General features: G+C 41.9%; 1 protein-coding gene across 11 annotated transcripts in view; it reads left to right on the top strand.

The window, feature by feature from the left end:
• ELAVL4 (ELAV like RNA binding protein 4) overlaps nucleotides 1-20,985 on the top strand; it is a 151,644-nt gene that overhangs the window by 119,333 nt on the left and 11,326 nt on the right. For all 11 annotated transcript variants that reach the window (XM_040978577.1, XM_040978571.1, XM_040978578.1 and 8 more), the window contains exon 3: nucleotides 6,806-6,909. In XM_040978577.1, coding sequence (XP_040834511.1) covers nucleotides 6,806-6,909 — 104 coding nt within the window. The remainder of the gene's footprint in view (nucleotides 1-6,805; nucleotides 6,910-20,985) is intronic.

The raw sequence follows: 20,985 nt of genomic DNA, 5'->3' as shown, positions 1-20,985 counted from the left end.
GAGATCCCAGTGTAATCCGAGTCCTTGCCTGATGCCAGACATTGAGTGTTTGTACACCAAGTCTAGCCCTGGAGAGGAAGCCTGAGCTGGGATGTCTGCATAGACCTTGACTCATTCAAATCTTAGCCCTGAAACCTACTTGTCAGTTGACTTTGGGTAGGTTAATGCATTTCTTACATTTTATTTTTCTTATCTGCATAATGGACCTGATGATGATACTTATTTTACACAGGATAAAGTGAGGCAATATTTGTAAGCCACTTAGCACAGTGTCTGGCACAACGCAGTCACAGTGTAAATTGTAGCTGCTATTATCCCTTGTGCTAAAATCATCTTAACAGTGATGCTTAGGGTGTGAGTATTAAGGGATCATCTCTGTTTTTCCAGAGAAGGAAATAGCCTAATGAAAATGAAATGACTTAGTCAAGATTATACAGTATGGTTTTTGGTTTTGAACCACACATCTATTTGTATTTGCAGTAATAACCACAGATTCTGGCCTTCTTTGGGTTATGTAGACAAGGGGATTTAAAGGAGCTGAGCAGGGAAAAGCATCTCAGAATAGCATCCTGGGATTTGGCATTACCTGTGGTGAGCCCAGCATGTGAATTATCATCATACAAGTGATCGTGAGGTGACGGAGGATTTATCATATGCTTGGAGAACAGGATTTCAGCCTGAGCTAGGGGTTCTAACATCTACAGAATTCCTTACTCAGAAGTTTTCATCAACAACTACCCATCTGGCCACTCCCTCAGGGGTTTTGCTAGTGAGGGGAATGACCGTTAGATTTCTAGAGAATAATGATTTTTTAATGAGAGAAAGAGCAAGGTGTGCAGGTTGGTGATGCAGAAATGCTGAGGTTCCTTCCAGCCGCTTCTCTGTGGCTGTGATCAGCCCTAAGGGTGTCAATGACAAAATAATCCCCATGAGGCTAAAGCGAAGGAAGTGCCACTTCTATCTAGAATCCTGTGGAGAAAAAAGGACTAAAATTAGCTACCATCAGGGCACTTTCTAGAGGTTGATTACAATAAACATGCTTAACGCAAAGTACTTAAGATAATTTAATTTTACTTTGATGATTAAAGACATCTTAGGTATTTCAAGGCCTCAAAATAGTTAATAGCACTTTGGGTTCAAATGGGCTTACTGTGGTTATAGCAAAAGGTATGGGATGTATAGCCAAAAGATCTAGACTAAGGGATCCACAAGCCTAATTGGGTTCATAAGTGTTCCTTTTTCCAATTATAATTTCATTAAACATAGTCACATTCATTGGTTTATCTATTGTTCTTAGCTGTTGCACGATGGAAGTTATGACAGAGAACAATGAGACTTATTACTAAACTGTTTACTGTCTTTCCCAAGACAATAAAAAAAATTGTTAGCATTCCCTGATTGAGACTAAGATCCAGCTCTGTGACCATGAACAAATCACAAATCACCATTTTTGTGAGCTTCAATGTCCACATCTGTTGTGAGATGTCAAGTTCAATAGAGTATATGCACAGGCACTTTGGAAACTCAGAACTCTGTAGATTGGGGCAAGAGTCACAAGTCATTGTATTTTTACTCAATTTGTACTGGAGGAGAGCTCATTGTTTTTTTTATTGTTGCTGTGTTCCATTTCTGGGATCGGTTTGTTGTGTTCTATGTTTCTCACAAGTGGGAAATGAATTCGCCAAGTACCCTCTCCCTGCCCCCCCCCCTTTTTTTTAATCCCTCTGATATACAGCACATTCTGGTCATTCCCTTCCAGAAATGAAGGATTAACGCAAACTGTTTATATCCATTCTGTCAGCAAGTATTTGTTCAGTGCCTACTGTGAGCAAGAATTCAAACTTCCACAGAGAAGAAGGGATCGGTTTCTAAGGGGAGAGGTTAGATATGAAGACGTGCCCGTGTCATTGTACAAGAACCAGTGTGTGTGTGTGTGTGCTCATGCCTGTGCTTTATAAAAACAAAAATAGGTTCAGATTTCAAGGACTTGTTTAAACAAAGACTAGTTTACTCCAAAATGCACTGAAGTGCTTTAAAGTGTAAGTGTAGCCATTATGTTTAACAATTTTCTCTTGGAAACTATATTCTGAATTATAAGTTTCTGTCCTAAACTGCCAAGAATACATTTTCTGCCCTTGAGTGAAAATAGGGTCCCCTCACCCATACCTGTGCTAGAGACCTATCAGAGACTTATCAAATGTGATGGCTATAGGTCCTGGGCACCAAGGAGCTAGACATTCACTGTAGTTTCTACCTTTTGGAGACAGTATTCTCTTCATAATATCATGTTTTCAATGAAAATAATTCAACAAACATGTATGCAGTGATTCAATTCTTATTCAACATACCATCAAAACAGAATAAATTAGGACCAAACATCAAGCATAATTTTTTTAAGATTTACTTTATTTATTTGAAAGGCAGAGTAGGAGAGAGGGAAGAAGAAAGAGAAATGTTCCATTTGCAGGTTCACTCCGCAAATGACCCCAAAACACTATGGCAGGGCCAGACCCAGGCCAGGAGCCAGGAGTCTCTTCTGGGCCTCCCATGTGGTGGCAGGAGCCCAAGCACTTGGTACATACTCTGTTCTCTTCTAGGTCATTAGGGAGCTGGATCAGCAAGTGCAGCAGGCAGCATTCAGACCAGAGTCCATATGGGGATACTGTCATCCCAGGCGGCAGCTTTATCTGCTGTAGTATAATATCATAATACCATAATACCAGCCCCAAATTAAGTGTGTTTTAATTTTCTGTTCTGAAAACACTGAAACGGTGCTGAAATTTATGCTGAAATGTTGCTGCTTATGATTAAGAAAGATGTTGTTATTTGAACAATAATAATAATAATAATAAATTTTTATTTTTAGAATGCAGATATATATACAGATTTAGTTGCAGGCACCAAACTGGGCCCTTGGGGCCCTCCCAGCATGGTAACTGTCTTGGACCCCATGGAAAAAAGGGTTGATATTCTTTGCTGAATGCAGTCCATCTAAATTTTTCCAAGTACACTTAAATACAGGAGCTTAAATACAGAACTGCAAATTCATAGCCTATCACTAATACATGGCTGCGAAAATTAACACATAAAATTCTTCCTTGCCTTACTCACCTTTCCCCCTACTAAGAGTTTCTGAAAAAAAAAAAATGTGATTTAAAGCCAGTATGGTGGTGCAGTGCCAGAATTCCATATAAACAGTGCTCAAGTCCTTGCTGATCCACTTCGTATCCAGCTCCCTGCTAGTGGCCTGGGAAAGATGCTGAAAAATGATACAAGTTCTTAGGTGCTTGCCACCCACTTGGAAGTAGTTCCCACTGGAAAAAAGTTCCCACCGATGCAGCCATTTAGGAAATGAACCAACAGATGGAAAATATCTCTCTCCCTCTCTGTGTAACTCTGCTTTTCAAATAAGTAAATCTTAAAGAAAAAAAGCTTGCATTTTTATAATTTCTATATAACAGTTTAATCCTCTCTAGAGCATTTGGAAAGAGAATGCTTAGATTCATAGAGTAATTTTATTAGACGTAGCTGGGCTTCTTGTATGATGGTGAGAACCATGTGAAAAAAGCCCATTCATGAACTAGGCTAGCAGGTAGCTTCATTGTGCTGCCAGTTGATCTCATACTTTTTAGTTCACAAACAAGATTTTCTGCTTCTGTCATCTACTTGTTCAATGTGGTGTCCTGTTACTGAGTCTGCAATTCATTAGTTAATGTCAAGAGGAATTTTTATTTTCCCCTCTTTTTTTCTGAAAGGATGTTGTTCTGATTTTTGTTTTTCTCAAAAGCACTCTCATTCTTGATACTTCATGTGATCAACATGAATGAGGAACCTTTTCTCTCCCAAGAGTCATTTGGATATTTACAGTATTTCACAGCTCACACAATTTTTTTTAAAGAATTATTTATTTTTATTGGAAAGGCTGATATACAGAGACGAGGAGAGACGGAGAGGAAGATCTTACATCCGATGAGATGATTCACTCCCCAAGCAGCCCCAATGGCTGGAGCTGAGCCAATCTGAAGCCAGGAGCCTCTTCTGAGTGCAGGGTCCCAAAGCTTTGGGCCGCCCTCTACTGCTTTCCCTGGCCACAAGCAGGGAGCTGGATGGGAAGCGGGGCCACCTGGACTAGAACCAGCACCTACATGGGATCCTGGCACGTTCAAGGCGAGGACTTTAGCCATTATGCTATCATGCTGGGCCCCACAGGTCACAATTTTATCAACTTAAAAATTGGCCTGCTGTAGCTTTAGTGAATTTCAGGTTCTAACTGTGGTTTTTTGGCAGAGCCAAGCCAACTAATTTCATGGACCTTGTGTGGCTTGCAGGACAAACCATCCCTACCTCTGAACCTAGAGCAGATGATGATAACACAGTGATGGCTGATACACTCAGGAACTAAGGAGATGGTAGACTTGGGGCTGGTACGAGCAAGTGTAGTGCTTCACCTACCTGTATCTGTGCCACTTTCTCCAAAAGCAAATATCAAAGACAAAGACAAAACTTACAATATAAGTGCAACCACCATATTTATTTTAGATTTCCATCAAGCTGAATATTTTTAGAAAACAAATACCAGAAAGACACAATGCCATAAGCATGATAAATTCCTCTGAATATAATAACATAGGAACTATCTTAGAGTGAGTTAAGTCTAATTTTTGCAGCTAGAGTGTTACTTTACTTATTTTTTCATGTTTCACTTTAATTTCACACAAATTAAATTTGGCTGGATTAATTGAACCCCTGACCAGTTTCCTAGAGCGCCTCTGTAAGGTTTGTCGTTGACATAATTGCTTTTAAAAATGCCCTTTTAAAGGCAGCTTTACTTGGTGCATGATTGTTTTTAAAAGTGATTATAAGGATGTCTTAGTAGAACACTTTTAAGGCTTCTCATATATGCAAGGTAAATACGACTGAGAAATTTGCATGATGAAAATGGATTTAATTAGGCAAATGTAGTTAGACTTGATGAAGTGGAGCCAAATTTAGGACAAATGATATTTTTAAGTCAATGATACTAATTCCCTGTATTTTCATATTCGCAAAATGAAGTTTCTCAGAACATGTGGCAGGTTCTCATAATTTCTCTCTCTCTCCACCCCTCTCCCCCGCCACCTGCCTCTCTCTTTCTGTCTCTCCTTTCCTCTCTCTCACATACACATGCATTATACAGTGAAATGAAAAGAATCCCCACAGGTAAAATGTACTCGACATTCTTTTTTTCTCTCCTCATTTTGGTTACTAATGCTGACTGGTAAGGGCATATCTGGCAGAGTTTGTCCCTGTCTTTCTTATTCTAATCCTGTTTTACCAAAACACAAAGGAATATCCTGATGAAAGGTGTTGAGGGTTTTCCATTTGGATGAAAAATGCTATTGAATTTCCTCATGATTCCCTTTGTTTCCTATAAAGGATGGGAAATTCACCCATTTTCTGATCCAGAACCCAACTTGTTTTCCCAGGTTCCCTCCTACAACCAACACAAACACAGACATTTACCAGCAAAACAGAAGCTGTTGGAAAGATTTTTTTGGCTGCTGAAATGGGCTCCTGTCACCAGGACATGGCAGGCTTTTTTCTGTATTGTCTCCCAGCCCTAGTCCCAGTTCTCCAAAGAGTTTTATGTGATCAGTCTTTCCTGACATGTGATGTCCTATCATTTTCCTCCCCTTTGGCTCTGCTGCCACCCACAAATCAATACTGTTCCCTGGGTTGTTCAAGCTGGTTTTGCAGACACCCCAAGCTCTGCATTTCTTAAAGGGTATGTCATAAAATGTAAAGTTTCCTAATGATATTTCTGGCTGATGACACATGGCAGAGCTGATGGACTATTTATAATCAGTGACACAATTGCAAGCACATTATTTTTACTTCACTTAGGGGGGAGCCCTGTCACTTGCTACCTCTGTACAGACAAGTTAATGCTATTTCCACCTAAAGTAGATAAATCCTCCTAGCAGAATGTGTTTGCTCTCCCCTTTGTGTTGGGAGCTCCCTAGTTTTTATGCAGCAGAAACCCTTTCCTTTTGCCCTTTTTCTTGTCTGGGGTGGGTAGGGAGGAGGAGGGTGAAGAATGATGTGTAGCAACCGCTTTACATTCTGGCCATGTCGTCACTATAAACATGTCTAAATTTTGCTGCTCAGTTCCTGTGACATCGCTTTTAGTGTGGGTGTGACTGGCAGCACTGAGGCAATAGACACAACTACTTTGTCCAGTGTTTGCTCCAATTTTACAAGAGTGAGCAGAGCAGAGCTATCTTGGGTTGAGCATCTACTATGTTCTAAGCAATGTGCTTCATAGACATACACAGTATCTTACTAATTCTCCCGAACAGTTCTGAGATAGGTGCTGCTGTGTACTCCAGAGAAGATATATGGGGCTAGGGGGTATGGGTGGTTTGGGAAGGGGAAATTAAATGACTCCTCTCCAAGTTACAAAGCAGATTGGGAGCTCCAGAACTCCAGTTCAGGTCTCTTCTAACAAGCCACACCTGCTGTCCTTTTACTCCCCTGTCCTGCTGTTTTGATCACGTGGACACTTATGCTCAAGTCTGGTGTGGAGGAGCAGGAGCATTTACATGTTCTTGTCTTGGGCAGCTCTTGTCAGCTTAAAAGTCAACCAAAGTGAGAGAAGAGGGATTGGAAACCTCTCAGTCTGGGGGTAAAGCTTAGTGTGTAAAAGTTACCATGTACTAGAGGAGAATTTTTGACTCACTGCAATGGGAGGTGTTGCCTCTATGAAAATACTGAGTACTCTCTCTTTCTCTGTCTCTCTCTTCCTCTCTGTTTAATGTTTCCACAGGACAGAGTTTAGGGTATGGATTTGTAAACTATATTGATCCAAAGGATGCAGAGAAAGCCATCAACACTTTAAATGGACTCAGACTCCAGACCAAAACTATAAAGGTAAGAGGTGCCCCTCCTGATTAAGGAGGAACTGGTTAAATTTTATTCTGTTGATCTAATGAATTCAGGTTCTGTAGGAGCCAGAAGTAATGTCCTTCGTTTATTCAAAGAACATTTACTGCCTACTCTACTAAGTGGGTGACACAGGCCATTGTAGAAGAGTAAGATAAAGGCGGTTAAGTTGAGGGAAGGTACCACCCAGTGCACATTCCAGTTCAAAAGACAGATATGATAGGGAATCAGAGTCCCAGCCCCACTGGTATAGCCTGAGCCTGAGTCTGCAGAGATAACCAGAATCAAGCCAAAGCAGGGATGCTGTTTCAGGTGCAGGAAAAAGTACATGCCAGGCAGTGAAAATGCAAGACATTGTGAGTGAGGACAGCAAATGAATAATGTTGCTTGCACCTCGTACTGGAAAGGTGAGGGTGGAAGGTGAGCAGGCCAATGCAATGATGCCTTATATGCCAGGCTGAGCAGCTTGTTTTAATCTAAGTGTTAATAACCAACAATGACAAAAAGAAAAATCAACTGTAAATAAGCACACTAATATATAGGGACAGGAGCTATAAAATTTATAAGAACATAGTAAAAGAAAAACAAAAAAAGTGCCATTCTAGCAACCAGAATAATCAGAAAGGCAGATAACAGAAATTGTCTCAGGTGTTTAAAAAAGCATTAACTGAGAACCTTCAGAATAAGTTCAGGCTCCTGTGGATGAATGTTCATGCTCTCAGTTCATACTTCACCTTTAGGGGTGCTTCAAGAGGTGATGGTGTCTGCTTTGGGCTCCTCTTCAGTAGCTAGGAGTAGTCTCCTGGAAGGTACCTGCCTTCTGCTTGGCCTCTCTTTCTCTTCTGCCCCCACCCCTAGGCAATGTCCTGTTTATGGGCAGCTGCCAACCCATTAACGAGTCCCATCCTTCATAGCCTATTAAACTGCAGGAAAGTGTCTCCTGGGCGCTCTTATCCTCACGACAGCGGGTCTGACGCAAAGAAGGACAAAAGAGAAATCTTTCCCAGAATGGAAATCTATAGATGGCACCAGCTCTCAGGGCCTGAAAACACAAAACCAGAACTTTTTGGTCTAATAAAACTACTTTTCTAGCATCCAGACTGACAGAGGAAACCACTGATAGAAGATAATCTTAGCTGGGAGGTAAACAAAACAAAACCTTTCTCTTTTTAGAATATGTGATATGATTATCAGTCTTTCCTTTAAAAAAAAAAAAGCTTTACTTTTGCAACTGAATTTAGCTTATTTCTAAAGATGATTGCTTTTCCTGATCTCATACAGTCTGCGATACACAGAGACCCCCATAGGGGCTGATTCAGGTTGCCTCCATCTAGGCTTACAATCAATTCCTATGATATCTGTAAGAGGGGAATAATCAAGAGTTGTTTAATCATGGGTTAGTCCTCTGAGGAACAGTAGGGTTAATTTCTTTCAAAGGTAGAACATACCAATTTCCATGCTTTAAACAGAGGAGTGCTCATGTCACCAGACTCTGTTGAGGCCACATCAGTTTGAGAGCTGTATTTGTGGGTTTGATTGATTTTCTGTGTTACCCAGTTAGCATTAGAATGTCAGGCATTTATTCCTTCCTGAAGGACAACCTGACCTTGAGATGAGAAAACAACTTATCAGCCTTTTTTTCCCCCAAGTATTCCATAAGGCTCTTGTAGTTCCCCAAAGATTGAGTGGATCTGGCCTTTCTGGTCTCAAAATGCATCCCTTGGCCCATTGTGCCTGCAAATGGATCTTAGAGACAAGAAACATCAATTATTGTCTCCTTGCTTCATCTATAGCTCTTTCTCTGACTCACCCCTATATCAAAAAACACTGCCAACATTATTTGCACCTAGCAGTAATGTGAGTTTCTGAGACACTGGAGGATTCAGAAATGCATGATGCCACAACTGAATCAATGATTTCCATTCTTTACTAGAAATGAAAATTTAATGTGTAAACCTGGGGATTTCAGCCCTTTCATTAGAGCAGTTTATTTGCCATACTAAAAATTAAGTTTGAGTGATAGGCTCCCTTATTAATTTTTCTCCTCTTTCCTAAAGGGACATAGTATTTAAAGTAAAAAATCATATTAAAGGAAAGAAAAAGGCAAACCTTTTTTGTGTGCCATTAATAGTCTCATCATTTATTAATTTTTTTAAAATTGCTTCTTGCCTCAATTTGTTTTGATAAGTGACATGAGATTTGTCATTTTTCTGTGACTCCCATGCAGAAGTAGATAACTTGCCAATATGGAAAAAATACAAATACCTTCCTCAAAACCATCTAGTTCATGTTTATGAATGTCAATTGATTTTAACCCTCCTCACACTGAAGGAGCACTTCAGGAATGCTTCATGCAAAACATGCTACTTTAAATGTGATGCACAAAATAGGTGCAGGCAAACCAAAAATTAATTCCTAAGCTGTGCAGATTAATGATTAAAATCAAATTTCAAGGATGATTCTGGAAAACCCCAAGGGAATTGCTGGACACTGCAAATGAATGTGTGAAGAGGGTACTCTGCTATTGCTGCTGATGATGATAGAAGGGTTTTGTTTGGTTGGTTGGTTTTGGTTTTTGGATTTTTTTTTTTGTTAGATCTGCTTTTTTATTTGCAAGGCAGATTTACATAAAGTGAGATCTTCCATCTACTAGTTCACTCCCAAATTTGCCACAGTGTCCAGAGCTGAACTGGTCTGAAGCCAGGAGACTGGAGCGTCTTCCACGTCTCCCATGTGAGTGCCGGAGCCCAAGAATTTAGGGCCACTTTTCACTGCTTTCCCAGAAAATTTGGCAGAGAGCTTGATCAGAAGTAGAGTAACCAGCACTCATACCAGCACCTACATGGTATGTCAGCTCTGCAGGCAGAGATTTAACCTACTGCCATGGTGCCAGCCCCAATAATGGCGGTTTAAACTCAGATTGCTATCAAATCTCCCAATTGTTCAATCAGAATTAACATAAAATTTTTAAAATGCCAAATCTTCCAATTCTTAAAGGCCAGAAAGTAACTCTCACTCTCTCTCTCTCTCTCTCTTTCTCTCTCTCTCTCTCTGTATATATATATATATATACACACACACATACACACAAATAATGGTATTATGAAGTGAACCAAACAGAATTTAACAGTTAACTTTTAAACAGTCAGCTTGCAATCACTGAACTCAAATTTAAATATGCACACACTGTTTTGCCAGTTGACAGTAAATGATTCATTGCAGGACTACTAAAAAGAGATGCCCACAAAGGCTAGCTCCCTGTCAACAAAAATCCATTTTCCCTGTGTTAAGAGATATGTGATGTGACTATGTGGTGAATATGGAGGGCATGTGGAGGTTAACACCAGACCTCTGGCCACAGGGAACACAGAAGCAAGGCATTGACTCAGCACCAAAGCAAAGATAGCTTAGTTCATGACTATGCCTCCAGTGAGTAATGTGGATGGTGACTTCAGAGGAATTGTTCTTTGGATTATGACCTCTTTAGCGAAAGAAGGTTCCCACCCCTTGTCCACAGCATCAGGCTCACAGGGATGAAGTGACTTATTCAAAGCCACACACTGAGCCTGCATTTGGACTGGAGTTGACATCTGGAAAACATGCTAAGAATTGTGCCAAAAGAAGAGCTCTGCTTAATTTGTGAACCTGAGCTTAATAGGAAGTAGCAATAATAACAACAGTAATGCTACCATTTATTGAGTATGTATTCTCTGCCCAATGCTATTGTAATCCTATTTCTACACATTTGTTATCAGTTAATCTTGTAAGTTTGCCTGGGGCCAGGTGCTTTGTTTTGTGCCAGTCAACTCTATTTCTTAAAATATAGCCCTGTAAGGAAGTGCTGTTTTCTTTAGTATTTAACTGAGGAAACTGAGACCCGAAGAGGTTAAGGACAGCCCCTCCCCCCAGGCGCCACACAGTTGCTAAGAGATTTTTGGAATAAGAAAAACTAGTTATAAAAAAATACCTCTCCGGCAGTTGGTCGTCAGTACTGAAATGTCACACTGCCTGTTTGCTCAGCAGCACGTGCGTTCTGTGAGGATGTGTGGGGGTGTGTTTAGCTCTCCACAGACATGGGTTATACTCCGTGGCAGGGAAGGAGATATAAAAAGCAAACAAATGAGCTGTGTGGCTGCTTCAGGTTCTTTAGTAAACAGACTCATGGCTCAGGGTTTCTGCCATCAATGTGGGGGCAGGCCTGACTTCAAATCTTTCATTCCTGGGCTCCTGCTTTTCAGGCATGGTAGTGGGTCCTGGAATGTGGATGAGACAGACACAGCAGGGTCCTGAGGATCACCCCATTCTATGTCAGGGAGGGTAGGATATGGAGCATGGACTTAACATTCTGTAGCCGGTCAGAACAGGCCAGAGAAACTGGGAAACTGGGTCATTTGGTTCAACCCTGAGCCCAGTGGATTGCCCCATCAAGAGCTTTAGGACCTCTGGTTGTCTAGATATTCTTCCTTTTTCCCAGTTGCCTCAAAAAAAAAAATGCTTACTTTAACCTCCAGGAATTGTTGGATGAAATGGCTGTAGTTTCTAGAGAATGGTTCCCTGTGCTCCTACTCCATACCTCACATCAGTCTCCAACCTGATTCTCATCTGGACTCTAAAAACGTGACTTCTAAATTTATGCCATAATTTTAACCTCTTACTTACACACCTTCAATTGAATCCAGTTATATTTGGTTTGGCTCCTTTTCACACTATTTAGGAAAAAAGAAAATTAGGTGGTTCTGTAATACATTCAAAAGAGAAATGCATTTATTGTAGATTTGGATAGATAATCAAGTTATGCTAAGAACCTTCAATAAAAGGTGACCTTAATGGAATTTGAGGGTTTGATATCACTCCTGAAGCTTTCAGTATGATGGAACAGCTGTTTGAATTTTAACCTGAATGTGACAAAGCAGAAACTCCCTTTGGAAACATCTATTTCATGAGAGACACAGATATGCAAGAGTCACCTCTAATGCAGAGGCATGGGACTGCACAAGTTCCAATTTGATATTGTACAGAAGATGGAGAGCTGTGCCAGATTTGAGTAGAAAGAGGTCAGCTGAAGTAAAGTCCTAGGAAGGTTCATTTGTCTGTAGTCTGATGCATAGAGTGTTGGACAAATGAAATCTGTGCCTTCCAGGTTGTTGAAGTAGATTGTTGTCAGCCTTCGTTTTCACCAGCTCTATCAGGAGCTTTTTCACTCATTTTAAGAGCAAAACATGCTTATCCTTAATTAATCAGAGATATACAGTCATATCAAAAAGGCATTATCTCCTGTCTCAAACCCAACAGTGTTAGCATTTTTGTATTGATTACCCAAATGATTAAAAAAAAAAAAGATCTTAAATAAAAACATTTCCAGAGTACAGCTCCTGTGCAGACTGGAGGTATGAGCAATTTCAGGATGAAATTTGGGGTAAAAGGGCTGCCTCTGTCTCCTTGAGCAAACCCATCAGAGCTTGCACTCCATCAGGCTGGCTGCAGAGAACATGTGAAAGAAGCTGTATCACAAGGCAGCAGTCCAGTTCTGAGGGCCGCAGAACCTACAAGAGGAAGGTGCCAGAGAGAAGGCTCGTTAGAAGAAACCTTGTTCTTCAGGACTGTGTGTTGCGATGCTGCTTAACCATTGCTTAACCATTTCTCCATATTCATTTTATTCTTCTAATAGCACTAATGGTGCATCTGAAGGATCTTTCCACACTAGCACTTTACAGATTTAAGTTTCCTCCTCCTGCCTTTTCTCTTGCCAGGGGTCATCCAGTGCCTCACTTCCCCCTTCCTTCTGTCTCTCCCTCCTTCTTCATCTACCTGCCTTGCTAAAGGCCTCTGTTCCGCTGAGGCATCTTTTCTCTGCACTCAGCATAAGCAATTATTTCCCCTATCACTACTCATAATGCTTTAGCAGATCATTTTTTTTTTTTTTTGCTGACGGATATCACCCTACCAAGAAATGATACACTGCTTCCTCAGTGTTGTTAGTAATAAAAAGATATTTTTCTCTCTTCCACTGCTATAGCTGTAGTAAACGCCATACAGGACTACCACCCTGCCAAGGTCAGCAGGGGAGTTGTATCACTAAACCTACAAGGACCAAAGAAAAGGATGTCAGGCAACACCAGTAGAAACTGGGCAATTGTTCCAACTGCTCTTTTTCTTATGGGAGACTGTATGTTATCTTCTTTTGAATCAATACTCATTCAGGGATAAGAATTGCACAAATGAACATGCAGTTCCCCTGTTTTCTATGCAAAATGAAGCTGATGTGACCACAGTATCTTTTTTTAAAGATTTATTACAGATTTATTATTTTTCTTAGAAAGTCAGGAGAGAAGGAGAGACACGGAGAAAGATCTTCCATCTACTGGTTCACTCCCCAAGTAGCCACAACAGCCAGAGCTGAGCTGATCTGAAGCCAGGAGCCAAGAGCTTCTTCCAGGTCTCCCACATGGGTGCAGGGTCTCAAGACTTTGTGCTGTCTTCGACTGCTTCCCCAAGCCACAAGCAGGGAGCTGGATGGGAAAATGGAACAGCCGGGATATGAACCAGCACACATATGGGATCCCGGGCATGCAAGACAAGGACTTTAGCCACTGGGCTACCTCACTGGGCCTGTGATCACATTATCTTCAAGTTCTTTCACAGCGTCCTCTGAATTACAAAAGAAAATTGGACAGGTACAGGTTAGGAGGACACAGATTGTCTGGAATGTAAGGAATGGATCTAGAGGTCTTAACTGTCCACCAAGTGTAAACGAAGCTAACAGCATGGTGTGAGATGCTTTTAAAAATTAGCATACCTTTGACTTTGTTAGGAAAATGATACAGTCTAGATCACAAGAAGCAGTGATCCTCTCATCTATTGTGGTCAGCCCACCCTTGGTGTCTTCGTTCCAACCTGAGCTACGCATTTTAAGAATATCAGATGCCCACAATGATGGTGAAGAGGGCTTTGTGTCCCATATTGACCCCACAATGGATACTTTTCCATCCTCTAGGAAATAAAATTCTGCAGTAGCCCTAAGGCATTAATCTCATCCCACATTTGAAGAACCTGAGAAGAAAACCTGTGAGTAGAATATTTGCCTAGTGTGGTAGTAATTCCTGATAATTATAGGCATTCAACAGAGTCATTGGGATTCCTGTCCCAGAGTCAAGTCTGACTAGATCCCAAATGTCTCTTTGAGCTCTGAGATGCTGTAACTTGGTATTGTTTCCAACCCTAGGGCTACTCTGTTCAGTGGCCACCTATGACTACTTACACTTGAATTTAAACAAAATTAAAGTTCCATGTCTTAATGACACTAGGCATGTCTGAAGTGTTCAATAGCCACATGAAGCTAGTGGTTGCCATATTGCATGGCACAGCTAGAGAACATTTTCCTAATCCCAAAAAGTTTGATGGGAAGTCGTTGTCCTAAAGAATCACTTCTCAGGCACAGTGTCGTGGCATAGCAAGACAATCCTCTACCTGCGGGGCCAGCATCCCATATAAGCACCAGTTCAAGCCCCAGCAGGTACACTTCTGACCCAACTTCTTGCAGATGGTCTTTAAAGACAATGGAGGATGACCCAAGACCTTGTGGTCTTGCACTCATGTAGGAGACCAGAAAGAAACTCCTGCTTCTTGGCTTCAGCTGTTGCAGACATTTGGGGAGTGAATGAGCAGATAAATCATTCTCTCTCTCTCTCTCTCTCTTTTCCCCACCCCCTTCCCTCTCTGTAACCTTTGAAATAAATCTTTATTTAAAAAAGTCACTTTCCCATGGTGATCAGGCAGCCTCAGAGCAGCACAGCTGTTCCACCAAAGATCACAGAGCCCCACCTCTGCCCTCCCTCCTTGGTGTGTATTCGAAAGAGCTCTAAGATGGAGCGCCAAGACCCACCTATGTCAAAAACTAGGGATGACTTTGGGCCACTGACCTTACTTTTCTTTACTTACTTCCTCTGCAGAATCATTCCTTCCAGTTCCTAACAGTATACCTAATAAATAATGTGATGTTTCCATCGTGGTGAATTTCCAGGGAAAATACCAGTTTGTGCCAAAATCACAGCTTTTATTTCAGTGTCCAAGTTGGCATGGCGTAGTGGAAAGATCCCAGAACTTGGGAGTCACATTCAGGTTTGTCCGTTAGTTCAGCTGTGTGACCTTGGGCAAGCACTTGATCTCACTGAGCTGAAGGTTGTTGTCTATACAATGTAACTAACGAAATCTCACTTCTTACAGAGAGTCATAGCTTACAGTGCACAAGAACTGCTCCCCAGCAGGAAAATGATAGTGAATAGGGTGATCCATCAGGGCAAAAATTGCATGAGAAAAGATGAGGACTTTTTTCCCAATCTGCACGTTTCAAAGATGCCTGAGAGAGTAAAGAATGAATCAGTCTTGCCAAGACAGGGACAACAATTGTAAAACGCATTGTATAGCAGAGATAGGAAACAGCCCTTGGGCCGTGTAAGACCTACAAAATCATTTGATCTGGCCCTGCCGAGGCAACTGCAGGCAGGACCTGAAATTCACTAAATCTCTAGCAACCTAATCTTTGAGTGGACAATTTTGTGTGGCCTGCAAATAATGTGAGTATCCAAATGGCTCTTGATAAAAAAAAAAAAAAAATTCTTGGATTTGCTTTGGCTCCATGTTTTCTTCAAGCTCCTTCTTGCATCAGAGTCAGCTTGGGAAAGAAACTAAAATCCATTGCATAAAGTGCTTTTGCATTTCAATTCAGAGAACCCTTTTTTGAGCTCCTGACCTAGTAAGGCTTTGTCACTAGATGTCACAAGGCAATCTGCAGAGGTCACCAGAATGCTCAGACTAACAGGCAGGTGAGGTGTTAGCACAGATGGCTCTGAGAAGAGGCAGTGTGATCGCTGATGTCATGGAAACATGCATCTTCTGAAGAGTCCAATCAGGGAGTAGTCATGTGTGCCTGGTGACATTCAGGCCAGGCCTAGTGATGGGAGTTCATTTTGCCATAAGGATGAACAAGCAACAAGAACAAAGACATGTAAATAGGAAATTTTCAGCACATTTTCGGGAAACTGTGACCATGTTATTGCTTGAAGTACTGGAGCGTAAAAGGGTTAACAGTAGATGAGAGTGTCGATCGAGGGCTTTGAGTGCCGAGGTAATGGTGTCAAAAGAATCACTGAAGATATTTAATCAGGAAATGTGGCACAATATGAATTCATTGGAAATGTTACCATCAGGTTTTACCCTGATTTTAAAAAAAATTAACATATATCAGGTGGAAGTTGGGGAAAGTATGAAGAAAGGTACTACACACACAGACAGCTGTACTGCCTATGCGCAGGGCTGCAGCCACAAGCACACAGGTCAAGGATCCTTACAATCAAAGTCATTGTTTCGCGCAGCCAGCTGGCTTCTTTCTTCCCTTCTGCTCCTGAGGGTGGGATTGGAGGTTTCTGGGAAAATTTGCTCTTACAGGGCCCTAGCATAGAGAAAGTCTGTTCTCTGTTGCCACTCTCCTGGTCTCTTTGCAACAAATGTTCCCCAGGGACCTGACTGCTCTTGGGCGTTTGTATTCACTCGGAGACTAGGGTGTTAGAACAGATTGGGGGAAATCTGCAGCCAGATCTTAGGAAACGAAAGGTTCTTGTGTGTGCCTTCTCTGCTAGACTAATTGTCCTACATGTAAGGAGCTGTTGTATTTCGCTCTGCACCCCTGGTGTCTAGCATAAGGCCTGATTACACAGCAGTTGTATCAAAGCTGCTGTTTACTGAGCACTATTTTTCGATGATTGTGCCTGAGAATCCTAACATGTGCGTTCAACCCTCCAACAGCTCTATTGGAAAGCTTCTAGACTATGTTATTTAAGTAATAGGCTCAGCAACCTAAGTAACTCACCCCCGGGTCACATAGCAAGGCAAGGGTAAAGATTGAACGCTGCTTCCACTCAAGAGCAGCTGTTTGTTTCAGCTAACGTTAACACATAGAACATTTTTTGAAGTGACTTGTCTGAAAATCCAGTTAAATGATACTATAACTAGTTCCTGTCAGTGAGACCCACAAGATAGAGGGTGGTAAGGAAGTTCCTTGGATATGGAACTAGAATGGAAATAGGTGGAGGATGGAAGCTACAGAGGAGCCTAGTTGTGAACTTATTTGAAAAAAGAACCTTCCAACCATCAATGGTAACAACTGATAATGTAGGATGCCTCAGCAGGTAGTGAGCTTTCTGTGTTACTTGGAAACGTGTAAAGTCGTTGCCCAGCTGTCATGGGTCCTTTCCTAAATTTTTGAGGCCATTTTCAGCACCGTGTTTCTGGGATAGTCCTTTCTCCTGGGATCACCAGTGTCATGCCCTGTCACCTTTACCTCTTTCCCATGAAGCATGGTTGTAAAGATTAGCAGTTTTGTGAATAGAATGCCTTGCTCATGAATGCATAAAGGTCAGGTCATTGTAATCTATGGAGTCCAACAAAGAAGATCACCATTTTCCACAATAAAGAAATCGAGAGTTATCAAAATAAAATTACTTACCCAAGGCCATACAGCTAACGAGTACTAAAGCCCACCCAAAGTCAGTGCTCATAGGCTTGTAAACTTATGTTACAATATCATTTGGGGAAAAAAGGAGTTTTTTTTTTTTTAATTTGAAAGGCAGAGTTTTACAGAGAGAGAGAGAGGTCTTCCATCCACTGAGTCACCCACCAAATGACCGCAATGACCAGAGATGAGCTCATCCAAAGCTGGGAGCCAGGATCTTCTTCCAAGCCTCCCTTGTGGATGCAGGGGCCTAAGACCTGAGATCATCTTTCTCTTCTTTCCCAGGCCATAAGCAGAAAGTTGAATTGGTAGTAGAGCAGCAGGGACGTGAACTGACCTGGTGCCCATATTGGATGCCAGCTCTTGCAGGCCATGGGTTAGCCTACTATAACACCATGTCAGCTTCACAATGTCATTATTATTAAGGGGTTAGGGAAAGGGGAGACATGGTAAGCCATGAAGTTTGGGAAGCATGGAGGAACAATATTATCTTCTGTTATAATCATCTGTAAAGTCAGGTGCCATCCAGAGATAGCCTCTTTACTCCCAGCTCTAGCAGTAGTCCAGAACAAGAACAGTACTGACCTGGAAATGCCAGGTTTCTCTTCAGAGGTTCTGGTGGATAAAGTATGAAGGATCGTGATGGTATGAAGCAAGGGAGATTTTCCAGGGAACTAGCGTCAATGTCAGCAGTCCGAGTTCTAGACCACTGGCTCAGGAAGAGATAGGAATTGAACATACGGATAGTACCTGACCCTTCCCAGGAGCTGAAGGTTAGCAACTTTGGAGGAAAAATGACTATTTTTTAAAGATTTATTTTTATTTTATTGGAAAGTCAGTTACACAGAGAGGAGCAGAAACAGAGAAGATCTTCCATTCACTGATTCACTCCCCAAGTGACCACAACAGCCAGAGCTGCTCCAATCCAAAGCCCGGAGCTCGGAACCTCTTCCAGGTCTCACACGTCAATGCAGGGTCTCAAGGCTTGGAGCTGTCCTTGATTGCCTTCCCAGGCCATAAGCAAGGAGCTGAATGGAAATCGGGGCCACAGGATTAGAATCAGCACCCATATGGGATCCCAGCGCATGCAAGATGAGGCCTTTAGCCTCTAAGCTACTGTGCTGGGCCCAAAAGGGCTATATATTTGAAAAGCCGGAGTTACAGAAAGAGAGGGAAAGACAGAGCAAAATCTTCCCTCTGCTACTTCACTCCATAAATGGCCACAAATGATAAGACTTAAACAGACCAAAGCCAAGAGCCAGTTTTTTTTTTTTCCTAAGTCACTCATGGGGCCCAGGCACTTGGACCATCTTCTCTTGCTTTCTCAGATGCACTAGCAGAAAGGACGATTGGAAAAGAAGGACCTGGAACTCAAACAGGCACTTGTATGGTTATCTGAAAGTTTATCTGATATGTTTGTCTGACTGTTCAATCCTTTGTGCCATAATGCCAGCACCAAAAATAATTTTATAGAAATATTTGAGCCTGACACATGTATTAATTCTATGATAATTGAATAGCTGTAAACAGATACTTGAACATTTTGGATACCGGGATGTTGAAAATGGGAAAATCTTTCTCTGTCAATTTTGCCCATGCCAAACCGTGTGGCTTTCCCAGAAGGAGGACTGTAAAAGCAGTGACTTAAGATTGCAAGTGGAAGAGAGAATCTAAGCAGAGGTTATGGTTAGCCGAGAATGAGTAAGACACTGCTCACCTTTGGGCTTTGCACTCACCTTCAGCTGGCGTCTGTCTCTGAGGATCTGCTACAGTGATTATTTTTTCCTGAAGATTACCCTATGTATTTGAAAGTCAGAGTTACAGAGTGAGAGGGAGAGGAAGAAAGGGGGGCAGGAAAGGGAGAGAGCTCCCGCCTACTGACTCGCTCTCCAAATGGCTGAAATGGACAAGAGCAGAACAGGCTGAAGCCAGGAACCTAGGACTCCATCTGGATTTCCCACATGGATAGCGGGGGACCAAGCATTCAGGCTGTCTTTCACTGCTTTCCCGGGTGCTTTAGCAGGGAGCTGAACCAGATATGGAGCAGCCCAGGTTCGGCTCAAATTGGTACTCCTGCGAGATGCTGGCATGACAGGCAGCAGCTTAACCCACCATGCCAGCCCCTGTTGCTGTGATTCTTGCCATCTGCAATTCTGCCTCTGTCAGAATGGTCTTTGGGAGGATGGTTTCGATTGTACCCTTGACTTTGCAATGTGAGTTCCTTTACCCTACTAGGGTCTGACCTTAGCCAACTCCCTTCTGTATCTGAACCCTGATTTTTCAGAATTAATAAGAATCAAGGTCATTGCTGTCTGCTGTGTATTTATTGTTAGTGCCAGGCACTACACGAAGTCCTTGACTGTCAACACATTATTTGTCCTCTCTAGTAGAAGGCTATTATCAGTCTACCATTCCTCAACTCCATCACCCTTGTCTTACTACTAGCCTCACTTTAGCTCTGTGTCTTTTTTTGGCCCTTTTAATCCTTAATTTGTGTCTCCCTCCCTTATAATCCAGTCACTCCCATCCATGACCCTGGTGCATTTGCAGGGCGCTAGATCAGAAGCAGAGCAGCCAGTACTAACATTCATATATATGTGATGCCATTGTTGCAAAGCAGCAGCCTAACTTGCTGTGCCACAACACTAGTCCCAAGCCTTTTCTTGGCTCGCCAAGGATGGCCCTGTAGAGACTCAGGAAACGTTTTGTGAGAGAAGGGTTCTATGTCTAGTCTGAAAGCAATCATTCATTCCTTTCAGCCCCTGTCTTTGGAGACTAAGAACCCTTTCTCTTTTAACTTAATGGGAAAACAAAGCTGTGGTTCTAGGTGCTTGATTGTTAGCGGTCCACCTTAGTGGAGGAAATTATAGTTAACCCTCAAAAAGCCATTGATACCAGCATCCTTTATCATGAGCTGTGAGTTCTTTTTTTTTGTTTTGGTTTTTGTTTTTTCCAGTAGATGTTGAACACCCAGCAGGTGTCAGGCTCTGTGCCTTGAGCTAGAGCCACAGAGTAACGCACACACAACATAACTTCAAGATCATCAGACACACTGGAGATGGGTGAATTAAGGTCAAAGCACGTTAAGTACCATGGTACATTAAGAGGCATGCTAGGGAGACTGTTGCAAGGTGATGGGGTCAGAGAAGGCTATCTGGATAATACAGGATTGAACTGACTCCTTAACAAAAGTAAGATTTGGACCTGAAAAAGAAAATGGAAAAAAACTTTCCCTATAGACAAAAAAATGAGGTGATAATTGTGTTTTGAGGGAGCATACATATCATTCAGATCATTAATCTGTCAGTAATTGGTAGGAGTGAGGTAAGGATGACCCGAGTTACCATGCACATACCGTGTGGTAGTTTCATTTTCTTCTCCTATCATTCCTTCCTTCATCGTGATGCCACTCTGCTGGCTTATAATCTGAAAGATTTTGTCCCAGAAAGCACAGAGGTAGAAGAAATTTTGAGGGTGTTAAGCCTAAGTCCAGAAAGTCACGTGGAACTCTTGATACTTCGGCCATCATGTCAACTACACAAACAGGGATCTTCCTT

This window comes from Ochotona curzoniae, unplaced genomic scaffold, assembly GCF_017591425.1.
Source record: "Ochotona curzoniae isolate NIBS_2020 unplaced genomic scaffold, NIBS_Ocur_1.0 contig_291, whole genome shotgun sequence".
Classification (NCBI taxonomy): domain Eukaryota; kingdom Metazoa; phylum Chordata; class Mammalia; order Lagomorpha; family Ochotonidae; genus Ochotona; species Ochotona curzoniae.
The sequence above is the reverse complement of the archived record's forward strand: the minus strand, read 5'-3'. Positions and strand labels throughout refer to the sequence as shown.